We start from the raw sequence: 18,287 nt of genomic DNA on the forward strand, positions 1-18,287 counted from the left end.
ATTTTGAAATGAATGTGGATGCTGTCCTCAGGGTATAATAGGAGAGGGGTTATGGGATAATTTTGAAAGTTCACAGATCTCTCTTGATACAGTTTGCTGTCAGAAATACTGTTTTCTTTGTCAAACGTTACAAGATACTTGCTGCCAGTTGCTTCAAATGAGGCTGTGATAAGATGTTCAGTATTAGATCACCGTTTCAGTAGCCTAAGCTAATTGAGTCTTACTCCCACTGACTGGCCAGCTTTTCAAAGGCACCTTCCACATGCAGTAACTGCCCAGAGCTCAAGGGGACCTCTATATAAATGGACAGTTAGTGCACCAAAATACTTAGAACTTTATTGTCCAAGGAAGAGAGGCAAGAATCCTGATATTGTCAATACTAAGAAACATGCAAAAAAAAGTGAACTAAATACAAAAGGGCATATGCATCTGTACCCTGGCAATACCATAATGTCAGACAAAAAAATGGAAGTGGACCGAGGGGTGGCTACTGCAACAGTGATCATGTGCTGTTATGGTAAGTTTACTTCTACAACTGTACTTTCTTCAGTACCTGCAAAGTGTCACTAGTTATTGTATGTCGTGCATACTTTACTTGGGAAATCCTTTGAAATATGAATATAGTTTTAGGCCTAGTAGTAATATTTATTTATTTATTTATGTAGTTAGTTAGTTAGTTAGTTAGTTAGTTAGTTAGTTAGTTAGTTAGTTAGTTACCAGGAAGGTCTGGCTTAGTCATGCAAGACCCATTTTCAATGGATAGCCAGGGAGAAAAGCTCCAAAAACATATTTGATCAAAAATATAGAAAGAGATTATAGTAGACCCTTTGTGAGTACAAACAATGTTTAAAATATAGTGATTGTACAGTAGGTTTCTAGGGAAATGTGACAAGTAGCAATTGTCAGAGAAGAAAAAGTGAAAAAAAAGGTGGAGTTGCACTAGAAGAAGTAGTTAAGGTACGTCAGGTGTAGAAGAGTCGGAAAAGGAGTACAAGAAGGGAAAGAGAAATAGCTAAATGTTGACAGAGAGCCGTACTAAACCATGTAAAAACCTAAGGGACTGAGTGCAAACATGGGGGAGGGGCATGCATCTCAAACTACAGATATTGAAAATAGAAAAATAGGTAATTGAAAAGCAGGAACATCCTGTTAAAAGCACAGACAACTAATTAGTATAACATTTGAATACCAAATAGCACATAACTCTTCCCACTTCCAGTAGGAATGTGTGCTATTATTCCTAAATACATTTACAAAACAGAGACTGACAAAAATGATAGAAAGTACAATATCAAAACAGTGTACAGTCTGTAGACTTTAATGAACTGCAGTGGCACATTCTGCTACACCAGGTAATTTACTTTTGCTTCTGAAAAAGGGAGTTGTAGATGAGTGCCTTAATTCTTTAATTATTGGTGCCACTGGTATGTTGGTTATGTAGTGTTTTTTTATGTACTATAGCTATGTGATATGCAGGGGTAAAACAGTTGAGAGGTCTGATGCTGATTTCTATTTTATCCTGTTTTATTTGAAGCAATTTGCTATGTTATAAAAAATATTTCTTCTGGTAATTCAATGGTTTAAACAGACCATTTGTTGCCTGGTGTTTTTTTTAATCTCAACATGCCCCCTTGGACGTAGCCTAGTGTGTATTGTATTAGATTGTAAGAAATGATTGTGGCTAAGGGGCATATAATTCCAAAGGATTGCCTCTTTAATGACAAAGGAAAAAGTTGGCAAGCTAGAGTCTTCTGCAGCAGAACAGAAGCTTCAGCCTTTCTCACCTTGAGCTATACGTGTATTTGTCAGCCAAGGTCAAGGCAGACTAAATGCAGTTAAAGTAAGTAGGTAGTCCAGTTCCAGGGATATATAGTTCCATGTATAATATAATAATATGCAGAAACCAAAGACTGGTTCTTGTTTGTTGGAGTTAAGCCAAGCCCCAGGTTCATCCCCACACTGGCTGCTAGTGATAAAGCCTTGGACTGATGAGCAGTAGGAGTGTCACTATCATGCTAACAAGGATTCGCCCCCTACTGGTGAAATGTATGCCTGCAATTGTTGCATGATTAACACTGTCTCCTTCAGTAGACACGTCCCTTTGAAACTACCATTGTGTTGTATGTATGACAAGTGAATCATGGCCTGATGTGATATGGATTGTTTTTCTTCCTTGTGTCAGTGGATTACAGATATGCAGGACATGAAATACCATTATTGTATTGGTATCTGTGAAAAGAATTGAAAAAAGAACAGGAAGTAGTGAAATGTCCTGTCAGATGGCCATGAGAGTGGACCACTGCGAATGGTGTTGTCCTTGTTATCTGTGAGATCTTTAAAAGATATGATGCTTTTCTTTGGTCCTTCAGAAGCAGAATTTTGATGAAATACAGAGATGTCATAACTAGACAACGCACAGGAACAAGCTGACACGGAGTGACCAGTCCTACATAAAAAGAAACTGTGTCTCAAAAATGTATAACTGATTTCATAATTGGTAGTACTTATTAGATCCAACTAACAGATCCTCAGGACTGATGACCTTGTGATTCTAAGAGCTGCTGGCATTGTAATGCTGTGACTAACATTTGTAACTGTTCCCATATTTTCAGTCACCTTCCAAGAATGTGCATGAGCTTGGCTTATAACTGATCACTGAAGCCATTACATGCACCAACCTTGACTTGTCTGGTATTTCCTTAGCTTGCATATGTGGCAACACAGGTAGGTTATTATGTACAGACATGCAATGATCCTGGCAGATGACGAACTATGGTCAAGAATGCATGAGTATTTCAGCTAGTGAGTATGTCCAGATTTGCCCTTGTTCTATTTCTTCTTTTGTTTGCCCCAGGAATACTTGAACTCCTCCACTCAATTACCCTGCACTGTTGCATCAGCAGCTGTGCTTTCAGAGTGCCGCTGCACTTTCTGTAAAATATTTTCTTCTTAAGTCATCCCTCAGGCATCCCCTTTCCGGCTGCCACCTTTGTCCTTTTCTTCCTTCATTTTCTCTTCCTTAAGCTTCTCTTCTTTCCCCTAGTCACACATAATATACAACTGCACAAGTAACCAGAGTCATCACCCTTTCTGTCACCTCAGAAATACAGAATATCTGTTCGCACACTATCTGACACTGTTGAAACATTGTCAGACATCTTACATTGTAAATAGACAGTCTTACTGAATGAAATGTACATTCAGCCAAGCAGCACTAGATTAATAGGAATGTTTCAATGTAAACTGAATGGACACTATAAGCCTCAAAAGGAAAGTTAATAGTATGTGACCTCTGAAGTGAAGATTTACTATAAACTGTGTCCATTACCACAGTGCAACTATGAAAAATCTCAGAGCAACTTAATAGCTTAATTTCCAAAATAAAGTAACCTGCAGGATCACAGAAACTGTTACTTTACATTTGCCCCCACCTCCCTCACCCAGACACACACACACACACACACACACACACACACACACACACACACACACACACACACACACACACACACACACACACACACACAAACTCGTGCACGCAGATGTACACAAACAGACACACAGTCCGTCCTGCATTTACATCTTTTTTCCTGCAAGCATGCCAACATATTGAGTAGATGGATGTAGTGCATGTACACAAAAATGTCATTTGTACTCTGACATTCATATTTAAGTACTAAGCTAGCTGCCTTTATGGGCCATTTTAGGCCTAGCCAATTTCCTCTCGAAACACTGAAAACCAAACCCTGTACCTTCTGTCTCTGAGGTAAATGCTTTAACCATTACCCAAGCTCACTTACATGTGGAAGTGTCCATTAGTAATTAATTTAGGTACAAGAACTTGAAATGTAAACCATGCAACAACAGTTGTTGCAGTCATAATGATTATACCAATAAAAGACCAGTTAAGTATTTTATTGTTCATGAGTAAAGATCTGCCCATACTTACACAGCACAGACTGTTGTATAAGTACTGTAATTCTGTATTTCTGTGTCTCTGCTCGACAGTGGCACAGGAAAATAACTTTCTTGGGTGGTGTAAGCCAGGGAACCTTTTTGGCTAGGCTTACGTAGGCCCTTGGGCTGATACCCTAGTACCTACATATGAACCTATATAAGTACTGTAGTTCTGTTCTTGCAAAGCACAGATTGTTGTATACATTTTGTAGTTCTGTACTTATACAGCATGGACTGTTATATAAGTACTGTAGTTTTGTACTTATACAGCATGGACTGTTGTATAAGTACTGTAGTTCTGTACTTACACAGCACAGACTGTTGTATAAGTATTGTAGTTCTGTACTTATGCAGCACGGACTGCTGTATAAGTACTGTAGTTCTGTACTTATACAGCATGGACTGTTGTATAATAAGTACTGTAGTTCTGTACTTATACAGCATGGACTGTTGTACAAGTCCTGTAGTTCTGTACTTATACAGCACAGACTGTTGTACAAGTCCTGTAGTTCTGTACTTACACAGCACAGACTGTTGTATAAGTCCTGTAATTTTGTACTTACTCAGCACAGACTGTTGTATAAGTATTGTAGTTCTGTACTTATACAGCATGGACTGTTGTACAAGTCCTGTAGTTCTGTACTTATACAGCACAGACTGTTGTATAAGTACTGTAGTTCTGTACTTACGCAGCACAGACTGTTGTATAAGTATTGTAGTTCTGTACTTATGCAGCATGGACTGTTGTATAATAAGTACTGTAGTTCTGTACTTATACAGCATGGACTGTTGTACAAGTCCTGTAGTTCTGTACTTACACAGCACAGACTGTTGTATAAGTACTGTAGTTCTGTACTTACGCAGCACAGACTGTTGTATAAGTATTGTAGTTCTGTACTTATGCAGCACGGACTGCTGTATAAGTACTGTAGTTCTGTACTTATACAGCATGGACTGTTGTATAATAAGTACTGTAGTTCTGTACTTATACAGCATGGACTGTTGTACAAGTCCTGTAGTTCTGTACTTATACAGCACAGACTGTTGTATAAGTACTGTAGTTCTGTACTTACACAGCACAGACTGTTGTATAAGTATTGTAGTTCTGTACTTATGCAGCATGGACTGTTGTATAAGTATTGTAGTTCTGTACTTACGCAGCACAGACTGTTGTATAAGTATTGTAGTTCTGTACTTATGCAGCATGGACTGTTGTATAATAAGTACTGTAGTTCTGTACTTACACAGCACAGACTGTTGTATAAGTATTGTAGTTCTGTACTTATGCAGCACGGACTGCTGTATAAGTACTGTAGTTCTGTACTTATACAGCATGGACTGTTGTATAATAAGTACTGTAGTTCTGTACTTATACAGCATGGACTGTTGTACAAGTCCTGTAGTTCTGTACTTATACAGCACAGACTGTTGTATAAGTCCTGTAGTTCTGTACTTACACAGCACAGACTGTTGTATAAGTATTGTAGTTCTGTACTTATGCAGCATGGACTGTTGTACAAGTCCTGTAGTTCTGTACTTATACAGCATGGACTGTTGTATAATAAGTACTGTAGTTCTGTACTTATACAGCATGGACTGTTGTATAAGTATTGTAGTTCTGTACTTATGCAGCACGGACTGCTGTATAAGTACTGTAGTTCTGTACTTATGCAGCACGGACTGCTGTATAAGTACTGTAGTTCTGTACTTATACAGCACAGACTGTTGTATAAGTATTGTAGTTCTGTACTTATGCAGCACGGACTGCTGTATAAGTACTGTAGTTCTGTACTTATACAGCATGGACTGTTGTATAATAAGTACTGTAGTTCTGTACTTATACAGCATGGACTGTTGCACAAGTCCTGTAGTTCTGTACTTATACAGCACAGACTGTTGTATAAGTACTGTAGTTCTGTACTTACACAGCACAGACTGTTGTATAAGTATTGTAGTTCTGTACTTATGCAGCACGGACTGCTGTATAAGTACTGTAGTTCTGTACTTATACAGCATGGACTGTTGTATAATAAGTACTGTAGTTCTGTACTTATACAGCATGGACTGTTGTACAAGTCCTGTAGTTCTGTACTTATACAGCATGGACTGTTGTATAAGTACTGTAGTTCTGTACTTACACAGCACAGACTGTTGTATAAGTATTGTAGTTCTGTACTTATGCAGCATGGACTGCTGTATAAGTACTGTAGTTCTGTACTTATACAGCATGGACTGTTGTATAATAAGTACTGTAGTTCTGTACTTACGCAGCACAGACTGTTGTATAAGTATTGTAGTTCTGTACTTATGCAGCACGGACTGCTGTATAAGTACTGTAGTTCTGTACTTATACAGCATGGACTGTTGTATAATAAGTACTATAGTTCTGTACTTATACAGCACAGACTGTTGTATAAGTACTGTAGTTCTGTACTTACACAGCACAGACTGTTGTATAAGTACTGTAGTTCTGTACTTATACAGCACAGACTGTTGTATAAGTACTGTAGTTCTGTACTTATGCAGCATGGACTGCTGTATAAGTACTGTAGTTCTTTACTTATACAGCATGGACTGTTGTATAATAAGTACTGTAGTTCTGTACTTATACAGCATGGACTGTTGTACAAGTCCTGTAGTTCTGTACTTATACAGCACAGACTGTTGTATACGTACTGTAGTTCAATACGTAATGTAGGACATACTTGTATAAGAACACATATATACACAAAGTACATACTGTTTTGATTAATATGGAATGGGTGGGTTTATTGGATGCCACCACAGTGCAATTTTTATATGTTGAGCACCCGACCATACCCATTTTTAAAGCAGTACCCAAGATTCACTAAGATCAAAAAGAACCACCCATGAGACCAACTGTATAGGGGAGAGGGTGGGTAACAGAAAATATTTCTATCTGGGTAGAGTACATGTTGCGACCCATATTACAGATTTTTCCCAGAATTTTAAACGACACAGATGATTTTTTGCAAACCTTAGGTACATTTATTGACAGTGAGATAGACATAACCTAAATGTTTGTTACGCTGGATGTGCAAAAAGCTTTTCACTGTCATTAATAATCATTATGGGATAAATGCCATTGAAGGTATACTAAGTGACAAGACTGGATTTGATATTGATAATAATATACGGATATGCACATTGTTGAAACTGGTGCTTGAAAATAATGTTTTTATATGCCAGGACAAATATTACCAACAAAAACAGGGTATTGCCAATAGGACTATAGAGACATCTATGTATAGAAAACCTTGTTGGAAGAACAGTATGTTGAGGTTCGACAGCATGCACCCCAGACATACTTTCAGCAGCATTATTAAGGGTCAGGTTTACAGAATCTCACACCTTTATACAAATGATGACAGATTTCATACAGAAGTTAAAGTGTTAGAGAACAGCCTAAGGGACAGAGGCTATAGGTGTAGTTTTTTATAACGAGAAATAGCCTTCAGTAGATTATGTAGAATCAGTAATGCTAGACCATGGTTTCCTAGTAGGAAGGGACCTGAACAAACCCCTAGGAATAAGATCAAGAATAATACCACTGTACAGATGTTTTTTATATACAGTAATGATATAGGAGGGATCTACCAGATAATTAAGTATAACTGGCGGATTTTAATGACTGATGATAAAATAGCCCATTCGGTAGGTACACAACCAAATTTTACTTTCAGAAGAAACAAGAATTTAAAGGATTTACTTTGCCATGAACCTAAATGTAACACCAGGGGATCTATAATGGTGAGAAGTGGAAGTTCTGCCTGCCAACATTGTAAAGCCTGTCCATACATCATGAAGGATAATTTATTTATACATTCTAGGACAGGGAAGACTTATTCCCTTTATGGCCATGCTGATAGCAACACAAAAAATGTCATATATTTAGCTACATCTCAACAATGTACTGCCTACTACGTAGGGAAGACGAATTGTAGATTTAAAGAGAGAATACTTAAGCATATTTCTGACATCAGGTTGCAAAATAGACACAATGCATTATATGGCCATATAAAACATAAAGTAGGCATAAGTTTTTGTTCATGCCTTTGCAAGTTGTGCAGTACAGCCTGAGAAAGGGTGATTTAAGGCACCAGACTGAATATATGGAAATGAAATGGATCATTAGGCTGGGAGCAGATAAAGCCCCAGCATTAAATGGGATGGTTCCTTTAAAACCAGCATCAAAGAGAAGGAGAATTCAATATTAAATTTGATTGGTTGGTTGTAATTTAAATGTGATGTTTGTTTTAACTGTGCATTATCTGATGAATGGATACACCCAAAAGCGCTTATAGTGCACTTTTATCTTGTAGTGTTGCTGTTTTAATAAACGTTTTATCTGCTCGGCCTGGTGGTTTCTTTGCTTTCTGTTGATATTTGAAATACAATAATATGATAATTTTTAAGGTTAGCCAGAAAAAGTAATATTTAACTATAAAAAACGTTTGTAACATCAGTAGTGATAAGTGAAATGTTTTGCACGATAGTGTTGTTTAGAACTTGGATACTAAGACTGATAGTGCTGAAGAAGCACTACAGGAAAAACCCTTACTAAAGTAATAAGGTCATATTCCAGAGTCTATATAGAATAATTCAACTGTCTTTAGTCTCAGCATCTGAAATAATATCCAACTACAGCACTTAAAGAAGACCTTGAACTATTAAAGAGTCAGATGTAAAACCAAAGGCATGTTTTAAGGGCCCAGAAGAATGAGATAAAAAGGATACAGACAACTACGTATATCATATTCAAAGAGTTTGCTCAGGAAGAGATAGAAAACTTGTCCATATGGGCTTTGAGTGCTTTACAAAATATAGTTGCTCCTGTTATAGCCCCATATTTCTGAGACATTCAGGGAAAATAAAGTACTTTCTTTCCTTTGCTATCAGTAATAAACCATTTTTCACTTGCTGTCTTCTTAGATTCATAATCTGAATTGACTAATGTCAGAAAAGCCTTTGCTGCCTTGAATTAGCACTTATATGGAATAGCAGTGACAGGGCGCAGTGCTCTTCCATAATGCTATTCTTCTGTCTTTGAGCACAGATCTCTTTCTTCAAGTCACATGCTACTTATAACAAATGAAAAATCAGCATTTATGGTGTGCAATTCATGCAGACAAAGACAAATAACGAAATGGCTTTTTTATTCAAAGGTAGCAAAGCAATAAAACAAACGCTGACAGGAAACTCTTGCATCACTGGGGAGACAGAGTGAATAGTTGACACATCATTCCATTTTATTGGCCATCGAGTATTTGTATCAAAACAGTAATCTGCTTTTTTCCTTGGGAATATAGTTTTCAGGTTTCTAAAGGGTCTTCACTGGTCATATCATAGTAGCTGAATACAATTCTGGAAAAATTCAATATGGAAATTCAGAAAGTAATGTCATATATCCAGATCTGAAAAATCAGTACTAGGGAACCTTAAGCAATACAGTTTAATTACACTTGCAAATAATATGTTTTTAATTTCACCGTAATAAACTGTGGAGAGAATATCAATTTATTTATGTTTTGTCCATTTTTCTGAACAGTTCACTGCATAGTTCAGAATTTTATTTACTTTGTATTTATTTATCGATTGATTTTTTTTTACTTCAGTTCAAGTTGTGTGGAGTGTGCCAGACACAAAGTCACTTTCCTGTAGTAACTATGGTAACAGTGACATGACATACTTAAAACTGTTGATTGCTGTGATTTACTACTACCACCACCAGTAGTTATGAAAAGCATGTTACCAGTAATGATGATGATGATGACGTCTAAACCTTAGAAGAACTGTGGTAACCCCTCGCATTTTTTGTTTCACAGGGCACAATGACTACATGTGTCCTGCCACCAATCAGTGCACAATTGACAAGAACAGAAGAAAAAGCTGCCAGGCCTGCAGGCTGCGCAAGTGTTATGAAGTAGGAATGATGAAAGGAGGTACGTCCCTACTTATGTTTTCAATAGCACTTCTTCCAGATCACACATTTGGATTGCCCACTGAATACTCATCAGTTTAATATAGAATACTGTTATCAGTAAACTAGTACTGTTGGCCTAGATGTCTGTAGTTATTGTATATGTGGTCACGTGGTGCTGATCTTGCTTGTCTGACCTATGCTGCAGAACAGCATGGTAAAGCTTCTCCATACTGCTGAAACATTCATGCACTGCTTCTGACAAATTAAATGACAGTAGGGTCTGACTACCAAAGTGATAAAAGTCCAAATAAAAATACAATATGCATGAAAATCCCCTAAAAGTTGATAGATTTTGAAAACTTATGTGAACAGTGATCTAACTTTTGAACAATATGGGTCTATTGTAGTAAGAAAGTCCTTCTGTATTGCGCAGCTTTTAAACAAAGGAATTGTGCCCAGATCTGGGGATGTTATTGTCCCTCATTACTCAGCCCTCTTTAGGCCAATCATTGCCCCTTTGACAAAGTTATCTGTCCAGGCACATGAAGCAACTGGAATGCCCACAGCAATATCTTGCTAAAAGTATACAAGACCTAAACAACATGTCCTACAAGGACTGACTCCAAGCCCTGTTACTATACTCATTTCCTACAGACTGATAAGAAGTGACCTGTGTCCGGAATACAAGGCATCCTCTGACCCATTACTGATGGATTTACTGTACAGTAGCAAGTCAAACAGCATCACAAATACTTGGTCTAGGTAGGGACAGGTATATCTTGTAGAGGATATCACTGCTGTGAAACAGAGCAATCTACATAAAACAAAGTTCATCCCTGTCCATATTCAAGTGCAACTTAGATGTATGGGTGGAAAACAGAAATTTTACTACAGGACTGCCCTCCTACTACTAATTGACATAAGCAGCTCCTAAATGCTTTATCCCATGCATGAGGGGGTGGGGGTCCCCTCAAATTATCTATGGTATAATCCCAGTTATTCTGATTAGGGATAATCTATAATTATCATCGATGGGATGAGTAAGGCCAATCTATACTCAAATGACATAGGTTATTTTGAGCAGAAAAAGGGAAATTAGGTAGACTTAAAATGGCCCACAAGGACAGCTAGCCTAGTACCTACCTATGAACCTATGACCCTATAAAAGATGTACAGAAACCAAGACACATTTTTGTGTTTAGTGTGTTAATGCTAACTTACAAAATTCCTTGGATTAGTTAAAACAAAGGTCTGTGTCCTAGCAATAACTAACTAGACAAAATAAGAACTGCTTTAAACTTTAACTTAGGTGGTGTCATAAAAAAGGAATGTGGAACCATCTTTCACAGAAATCAGGATGTGTAACAGGAAGATATTGCATACCAATCATTGTATAAGTTATGCAAATTGTCTTTCAATATACTTGTATGTTGGATGTTTACTTAATATTAACAAGGCCCAACTATGTATTATTTTAGTTTAGTTTAGTTTAGTTTATTATATAGATTCATTTTTGGCCATATTTCATTATTCAGAAGCTTGTAACTAATAACTGAGAATTTTGTCTGCATTGTGCCAAATAGTGAGACATTCATTGCTATTAGAGGCCCAAAATACCTGAATGTGCAACAATCTAGCATACCTAACATTCTGGAAGGGAAAGCTCTTGGCAGAGTACCTTTATGGTGAGGTACTTTACAACAAACATACCTCTCAACTATTCAGATTTTTGCCTCTTATTTTTGGTCTGTTCCACATACAAGTTATGGTTTTCCTCCAAATCATTGAGGATTGCAGTCAGTAAATAATGACAGACATTTGACATTTTAGAAAATGTATATTAATGCAAAACTGGTTGTTCTATCAACTTTCTAAGTTTATATAAGAAATTTTAAAAATTGGCCCTAGATTAGGGCCTTTGACCCCCCCCCTCCACCATTAGTTTTGGCCTTGCCCAGAATTCTTACATTAAGAGGTTGAGGCATAACAGCAAGTTGCTTCTGGTAATATCCTTGCCTAGGATATGAACAAAAGCCACCTCTCAAAGATTAGGTCACCTTGAACAAGCTCAAACTACTGCAGTGGCTAAAAAAGAGCTATACATGAGGCAGTTTGCTTGCCAAAAGCTTCCGAGCTTTCTGACTGCAAAAATGCTTAAGTCACTGTGGGCTTCCTGGAACTGATGGTCAGGTAGCAATCTTCTCAAAACTGGGCAGATAAGTACTCTTCTTGGGAAAATTTTCTCCTACATTATTTTTGAAGGAAAATTGTGTTTTATTTCTGTGAAGAGTTTATATTTATGCTAGAAGTTATTTTTATTGAACTGTCATGTTGTCAAAGGGATTTTTACCTGTGTAAGCTTTTTTTTCATGAGAAAACTCATCAAATAAGCTATTATATTCACATTTCATGTATTTTAATATTGAGATAATATGTGAGGCACATGGTATTGTGCTTTTTGGGGACTGTCTTACAACATTTTGCCTCAGAAAAGTTAATTTCCTCTCAGAAGGTTTACCATCTGACACAAATTCTGCTACCCACATGTGAGGCTTTCTTCCTGAGTAATATATGGAGCAATTGTTGGTCTCCATGGTTCTTGCTTCCCCTGTCTATAAGAAGAAGAAGGAAGTCATTAGAGAGATTTTGGTGTCCAGCTGGGTCTATCACTGCCTCAGCCACTTGTGAGTGACTCTGCTCTAGTCAGTCTGGTTCCTTGGGCCACTCATTTTTGCTCCTTTACTCTGAGATGCAGCTCATCAGAATGTAACAGTGTCATGTCCTATCTGGACATTCACTCTTATTGGTTTGAGGGGAAGGAGCAGGTGAAGCTATACCATTTAGCCATGGTAAGGTGTCTGTTGCTGGGCTAGTACTCCTGTCATAATTTGGCAGAAATTTAAAATGCTTGTTCTTATTTTTACCTTTGGATAGAGAAAATGTGTCAGTATTTGCTAAGAGATCACTTTCTGCCTTTAATGTGTTACCTCCTTTTAACTCATTACCTTCTAAATGAGAAAGCTTTCTCTTACATTCTAACAATGATTTCCCATTAGATGAGGTGGGGTTCTTCTGTTAATTCTCCTCAAGCTGAAGATTCTGATTCTGAGGAAAATTTGTCCTCAGATTTCTCTTAAGAAGAATTACCTTTTTTGGCACTACTAACAAAATGAGAGACTGTACCAGACAAACTCAGCAGGACCACCACAGACCATCATGAATGGAAACTACACCCATGGATCTTCCAGGAATTGATCCTACTGTGGGGAGCACACAAGTAAACAAATTCTGCTCCATGATTCCTTGCAAACAGGCCTGGAAGACTTTTCCATCATTTCCACTGATACAGAGGGTCCTCCTAAAGATTCTAATGGACTCTCTGGAGATAGACTTGTTGATTTCTGTTTGACCCAGGCAACAGTGGTTCTCCCTTATTTTAGAATTAGCCAAAAGCAATTACCTCAAGATTTACCACAAACTGGATTTAATCACACAAGACGGGTTGTTTGATAGACCCAGTCTGAAAACACTGTAACATACTGCCCAGGTGATGAAGCTTTGATACCGTTTAGGCACCTTTCTTCTGAGGATGTGCAGCAGGTACTAAAAGATGTGAAAAAACTTGCTACCACTAGAAAATCATATATCTACAATGGAAAGTATTTACTAGTTGGTTCCATGTTAAGAACCAGGATTCTTTCAAGACTCAGTTGCCCCGGGTTCTAGATCGTATGTGTGAGTTATTGCCCTATACGCTTTCTTATTCTTTGATCAGGAGTCATCTTCTGTCCGTTTATGCTTGCCTTCCCTTAGATCCTCTTTTCTGCCTATCCTCAAGTCGAGCATTTTTTGAAAGGATTTTACATATCTGTTTATCTAGGAAACAGGTGTATCCTGCTTGGAATCTTACTTTGTGCTTCAGAAACTATCTTCTTCCATTTGAACCAGCTCATCAGGTTGATTTAAAGTTCTTAACGTGGAAAACTGTGTTTTGCATTACACTGTTAGAAGGGTATCTGAGCTACAAGCATAAATGGGGAGCCAAGCTGACCGAATTCTCCATAACAACAGGGTTTCCTTAAGAATTAATCATTCTTTTATACCTAAAGTGGTTTCAAAATTTACTTTTTGGCAGAATATTAATCTCCATATATTCTTTTCATAACCTAAAAAAAGGGACAAAGAATATTATCCACTCTGGATGTCCACAGATAACTCAGAAGCTACTTGGACATAACAAAACCTAGAAGGAAGGCTGATCAGCTGTTTGTCTCGTATAACTGTAAGAAAACAAGATAACCTGTATCAAAGAAAATAATTCTGATTTAGTTGTCTCATGCTATTTATTTTTGCTACCCTCACCATGATCAGACATCTCTAGGCAGGGTTAGGTTCCATTCTACTAGGGCTTTGGCTTCATCTGTGGATTTTAAGAAAGGGGCAGACTCTAAAAATATTCTAGAGACAGCAACTTGGTGCCCTTACATACTTTTACAAAGCAATACAATCTGTAGTCCTTTTCCAGGTCCAGAACAGGCTTTGCTAGGACCATTTCTATGGGCTTCTGGATTCCTGGATTCCTTCATCTTCCCTATTTGTTTCTAAGCTATGGTAATCTTCTCAAATAGCTTACGCTACTGCAACAGTAATGTAAATGTTGAACACTGTACAGTTGTATAAGTAAACTTACCATAACAGTAGATGGTCTAATAGATTATTGTTGCAGTAGCTGTCCCCTCCCTACAGCTTCTTACTTGATTCTTTGGATTTTTGCCAGGGTGTGGATATGTATACCTTGCATATATACTTAGATTATTTTTTGAGACTGTCCTGTTCTTAGCATTTTTCCTTTCAGAGTTGTAACCCTCCTTTTTGGGACAAAGATCTCTGAATCTTTTGGCACTCAAACTGCCTCTTATATGACTGTTCTCAAGCCAATGGCAGTTTGAGCATGTGGAAGGTGTCCTAGAGCATTGAACACTGGACGATGGCATATCATGGACAAGGATATAACCTAAATAGCTTAGGTTACTCTGAAAGTGATCTACTATAACATTTACTGTTATAGTAAGTTTACTAATACAGCTGCACGTTTTATTTGTGACAGCTCTGCGATAATCCCAGTGCAATAGTTAAATCAGTACAATAGCGGTAATAGTTGAACCAGTAATACAGCAGTTAAGGATAGCATGTTTAAAGCAATGATTGATGTTTTGATGTTAAAGTATTTAAATTTCAATAATTATAGTAATGAGGATATATGCACAAATTGTTTACATATACATATACATATATTCAACTGCGTTGTTCGTTCACTTCTCTAGGATTTAGCTCTTCAAGAATACTGTCAGGGCTATTAAAAGAAGATGAAAGCCGATGACATAACACTGACTGTTAAGAGTGCCAAATTGAATATTATATACCAGGAACAAAAGGGATTGCATGTTGCAATTGCCTGAGAGCAGGTTTCCTGAGAGAAGATTATAGTACAGATGGATGAATGGATATGTTAGAAAGGTGTTGTTACAAATTGTCAGTACAATTTTAGGCCATGGTTAATAAAGCATTAGAGAGCAGTTTAAGGAGACAGATGCTTTAGTCAATCAAGTATGTGATTTAAGTTCTGTGGTTTAAAAACAAGAGCAAGAAGATGAGAATTTAATGTGAAGCCAGTGCTGTATGAAATGAAAAAGAAAGTGAGGTAAGATTATGGATATTTAAGAGAGGCTGAGTTCGAAATACTGGTCTTAGTAAAATAGCATTCTGATACCGGTTTTAGAAAAGTAGCATTCTGTCATACCTGTCAACCTCTTAGCAGAACGAAAACGTGGGCAATGCTAAAAACAATGGGACAACAAAAGCCCCAAAACAGGAACAGATTTTAAATATTGCTCTTCTTAGAAAGTTGCTAGAATAACAGGTTTTGTGTTAGCTTGCATTTTTCGAATGATATGATGTCTGAAACTTAAATGTCAGTCAACATTTAGACCATTTAGTCATTTCGTCTCTCAGTGATCTGCCAGAAAGCCACCAATTTTATGAGGAGCATAGTAAAAATATGAGGCAAAAATCTGGACAATTGAGAGGTAAGCATGCTGTTGTAGATCAGACATTATCTCTGAAGAGTGTTACAGCTTGCGGTGTGATTTTTGTAGAGTACTTGTATTGGATTAAGACAGTTTGTTTACTATAGGTGGGCAGAATTTGTTAGTTAACATATTGTATAGTGTGTTGGAAAATACACAGGCACCCTGCGGGGAAATGGAAAGTGTTATTTCTAGATTTAAGTTGGTGACACCAGTGTATTCTTTGATCAGCAACAACTATAATTTGCAAATCGTGTCCTGTAATGATTGTTAAATACTAGTTGTATAACAATTGCCGAGAGCTGTCAAGAGAAGGGCAGATTCCAATTTTCAGAGTAAGACTTTTTTTTACTGTATCTTTCTGGTGACAGCTGTGAGATGGCTGATGAATGTATAAGTACTGTTAAGGTTAGCAAGTGCTTTTAAAATAATCATTTCAGCATGAAGGAAAAAGCTGAGGAATTTATCTATAGTGGTACCTGGGTATTTATAAGATTGTTCTAGCAATATAGCATTGTTCCAGGTATCTTTCAGGGTCACCTTGATTCTTTTGACTAGGCACTGAGCCAGATAGAAAATCATGCTATTTCTTTATTTTTTTAGTTTACTACTGGATTGTTAACACCAAACCAGAGGCAGAGCTGAGTAAATTTGTTTTGTAGATATGATTGTAATTCTGCTGGAGAATGTTCTGTGTGTAATACCAAGAGGATCATGTTAAGATACTAAAGGTCAAAAGGAAGTGAGTTGATAAATAGGAGAAGATAATGAGTCATAAAATAAATCACTTTGGGCCTCATAATGAGAAGAAGCCTACTTCAGAGTACAACTCATAGTACTGTACTGTGATTGGCCTGTTTGTACAGACTTTGAACCAGGAGGCATGGTGTAATCTAATCTCACTTGTTAAAATTTGGGGATTAACAGAGGATACTTAACAAAATCAAAGGCCTGCTTTAGATCCAAGAATACTGCCCCTGTGAGATGGCTTTTGTCCATGTCATTGTAAATATAACCAGTAGCATTAACTAAGGCAGACAGTGTATTAAATCCAGTACAAAATCCTTTGATAGAATCAGAAATGTTACCCAGGCATACTGTAGTCATCAATCTTGTTAAAGATCAACTCAGTTAATTTGGCATTTACATCTATCCCGTGTGCAAATCTAAATTTCAGCTTGTCATTCCAAAATTCTGTACTGCTACAGGCATTCATTTGTGAAGATGATTTATTTTTTAAGACCTTTGTTAAGGGTTTGATGTCTGATAAGAATATACTGGTCATCATATTTTGGGATGCCTATATTTTGCTTCTATATGCTTACCACCTTATCATCAGTCAGGGGTTCTGCTATGAAGTATCAGAATGCGATAATTTGGAAAACACTTCCACAATCACAAGTAACTGAAGCACGAACAAATGAATAGCACAGATTAAAAACAGATTATTTTGTAGGGAACCCTCACAGGGAGGCAGAATATTGGGGAACAATAAACCCCCCAAAACACTGCATTATGGTTCTGAGCAAGTACTGCTTTTGCTCCAAGTGCAAGCAGCTGATTTCCAAGGAACAGTAAATCAACAATACATGGGACAACTTCAGGTAGGGTTCATATTGGTAGGATTTGTACCAGTACAGCTGTGTGAGGTACTAATAATCAGACAGAGCTAGATGGCAGCTGGTGTAGAAGTAAAACCAAGGATTTTGTCTTTGAGGAGAAATGGTATCGCAAAGGAGCTGTTGAAAGCAGAGCAGTCAGAAAGATGCCTGAGAGTGTCTTCTGTTTTTCAAGAAGACATGATGGAGGAAGGCCTCTGAATGCTTTTCTGGGCTGTTATTTATAATTAATTAATTAACTAATTCATTCAGTTTGTTAACTGGGTAAATGATCTAGTAAGAAAACTCTTTCTGACAATGACCAGTGGTACAGGCAACAACAAATGCAATGAACACATACATATGCAGAGGATAGCATTTTAGTACAGAATTCAATTAAGCAGATATGGTCTTTACAAATCTTAAAAGTATAGTTGTGAATGAACAACAAGGTTTGTATTGCGAATTTATAAACCTCTGAAAAGCAGCACATTACAATCTCATCAGCTTGCACAATCGTTACATATGAAGAGTTATTTTGTACATATGTATATTATATGCATACAGTCGATGCTAAGAATTTATGAGAATGATAACTGATATGTCAGACATCTTCCTAAAAGCATACACGTTGTTATCATCTGTTTGATGAGATTTAACAGGTCAATAAGTTTTTATTTATTTGTTTATTTATTTTATTTG

General features: G+C 37.2%; 1 protein-coding gene across 2 annotated transcripts in view; it reads left to right on the plus strand.

Annotated features, from left to right (window-relative positions):
- Positions 1 to 18,287, plus strand: part of ESR1 (estrogen receptor 1) — a 1,085,149-nt gene that overhangs the window by 448,180 nt on the left and 618,682 nt on the right. For both annotated transcript variants that reach the window (XM_044088946.1, XM_044088885.1), the window contains exon 3: positions 9,804 to 9,920. In XM_044088946.1, the coding sequence (XP_043944881.1) occupies positions 9,804 to 9,920 (117 nt within the window). The remainder of the gene's footprint in view (positions 1 to 9,803; positions 9,921 to 18,287) is intronic.

The sequence above is a fragment of the Protopterus annectens genome, chromosome 1.part0, assembly GCF_019279795.1.
Source record: "Protopterus annectens isolate FY-2018-M chromosome 1.part0, PAN1.0, whole genome shotgun sequence".
NCBI classification, from domain to species: Eukaryota; Metazoa; Chordata; order Ceratodontiformes; family Protopteridae; genus Protopterus; species Protopterus annectens.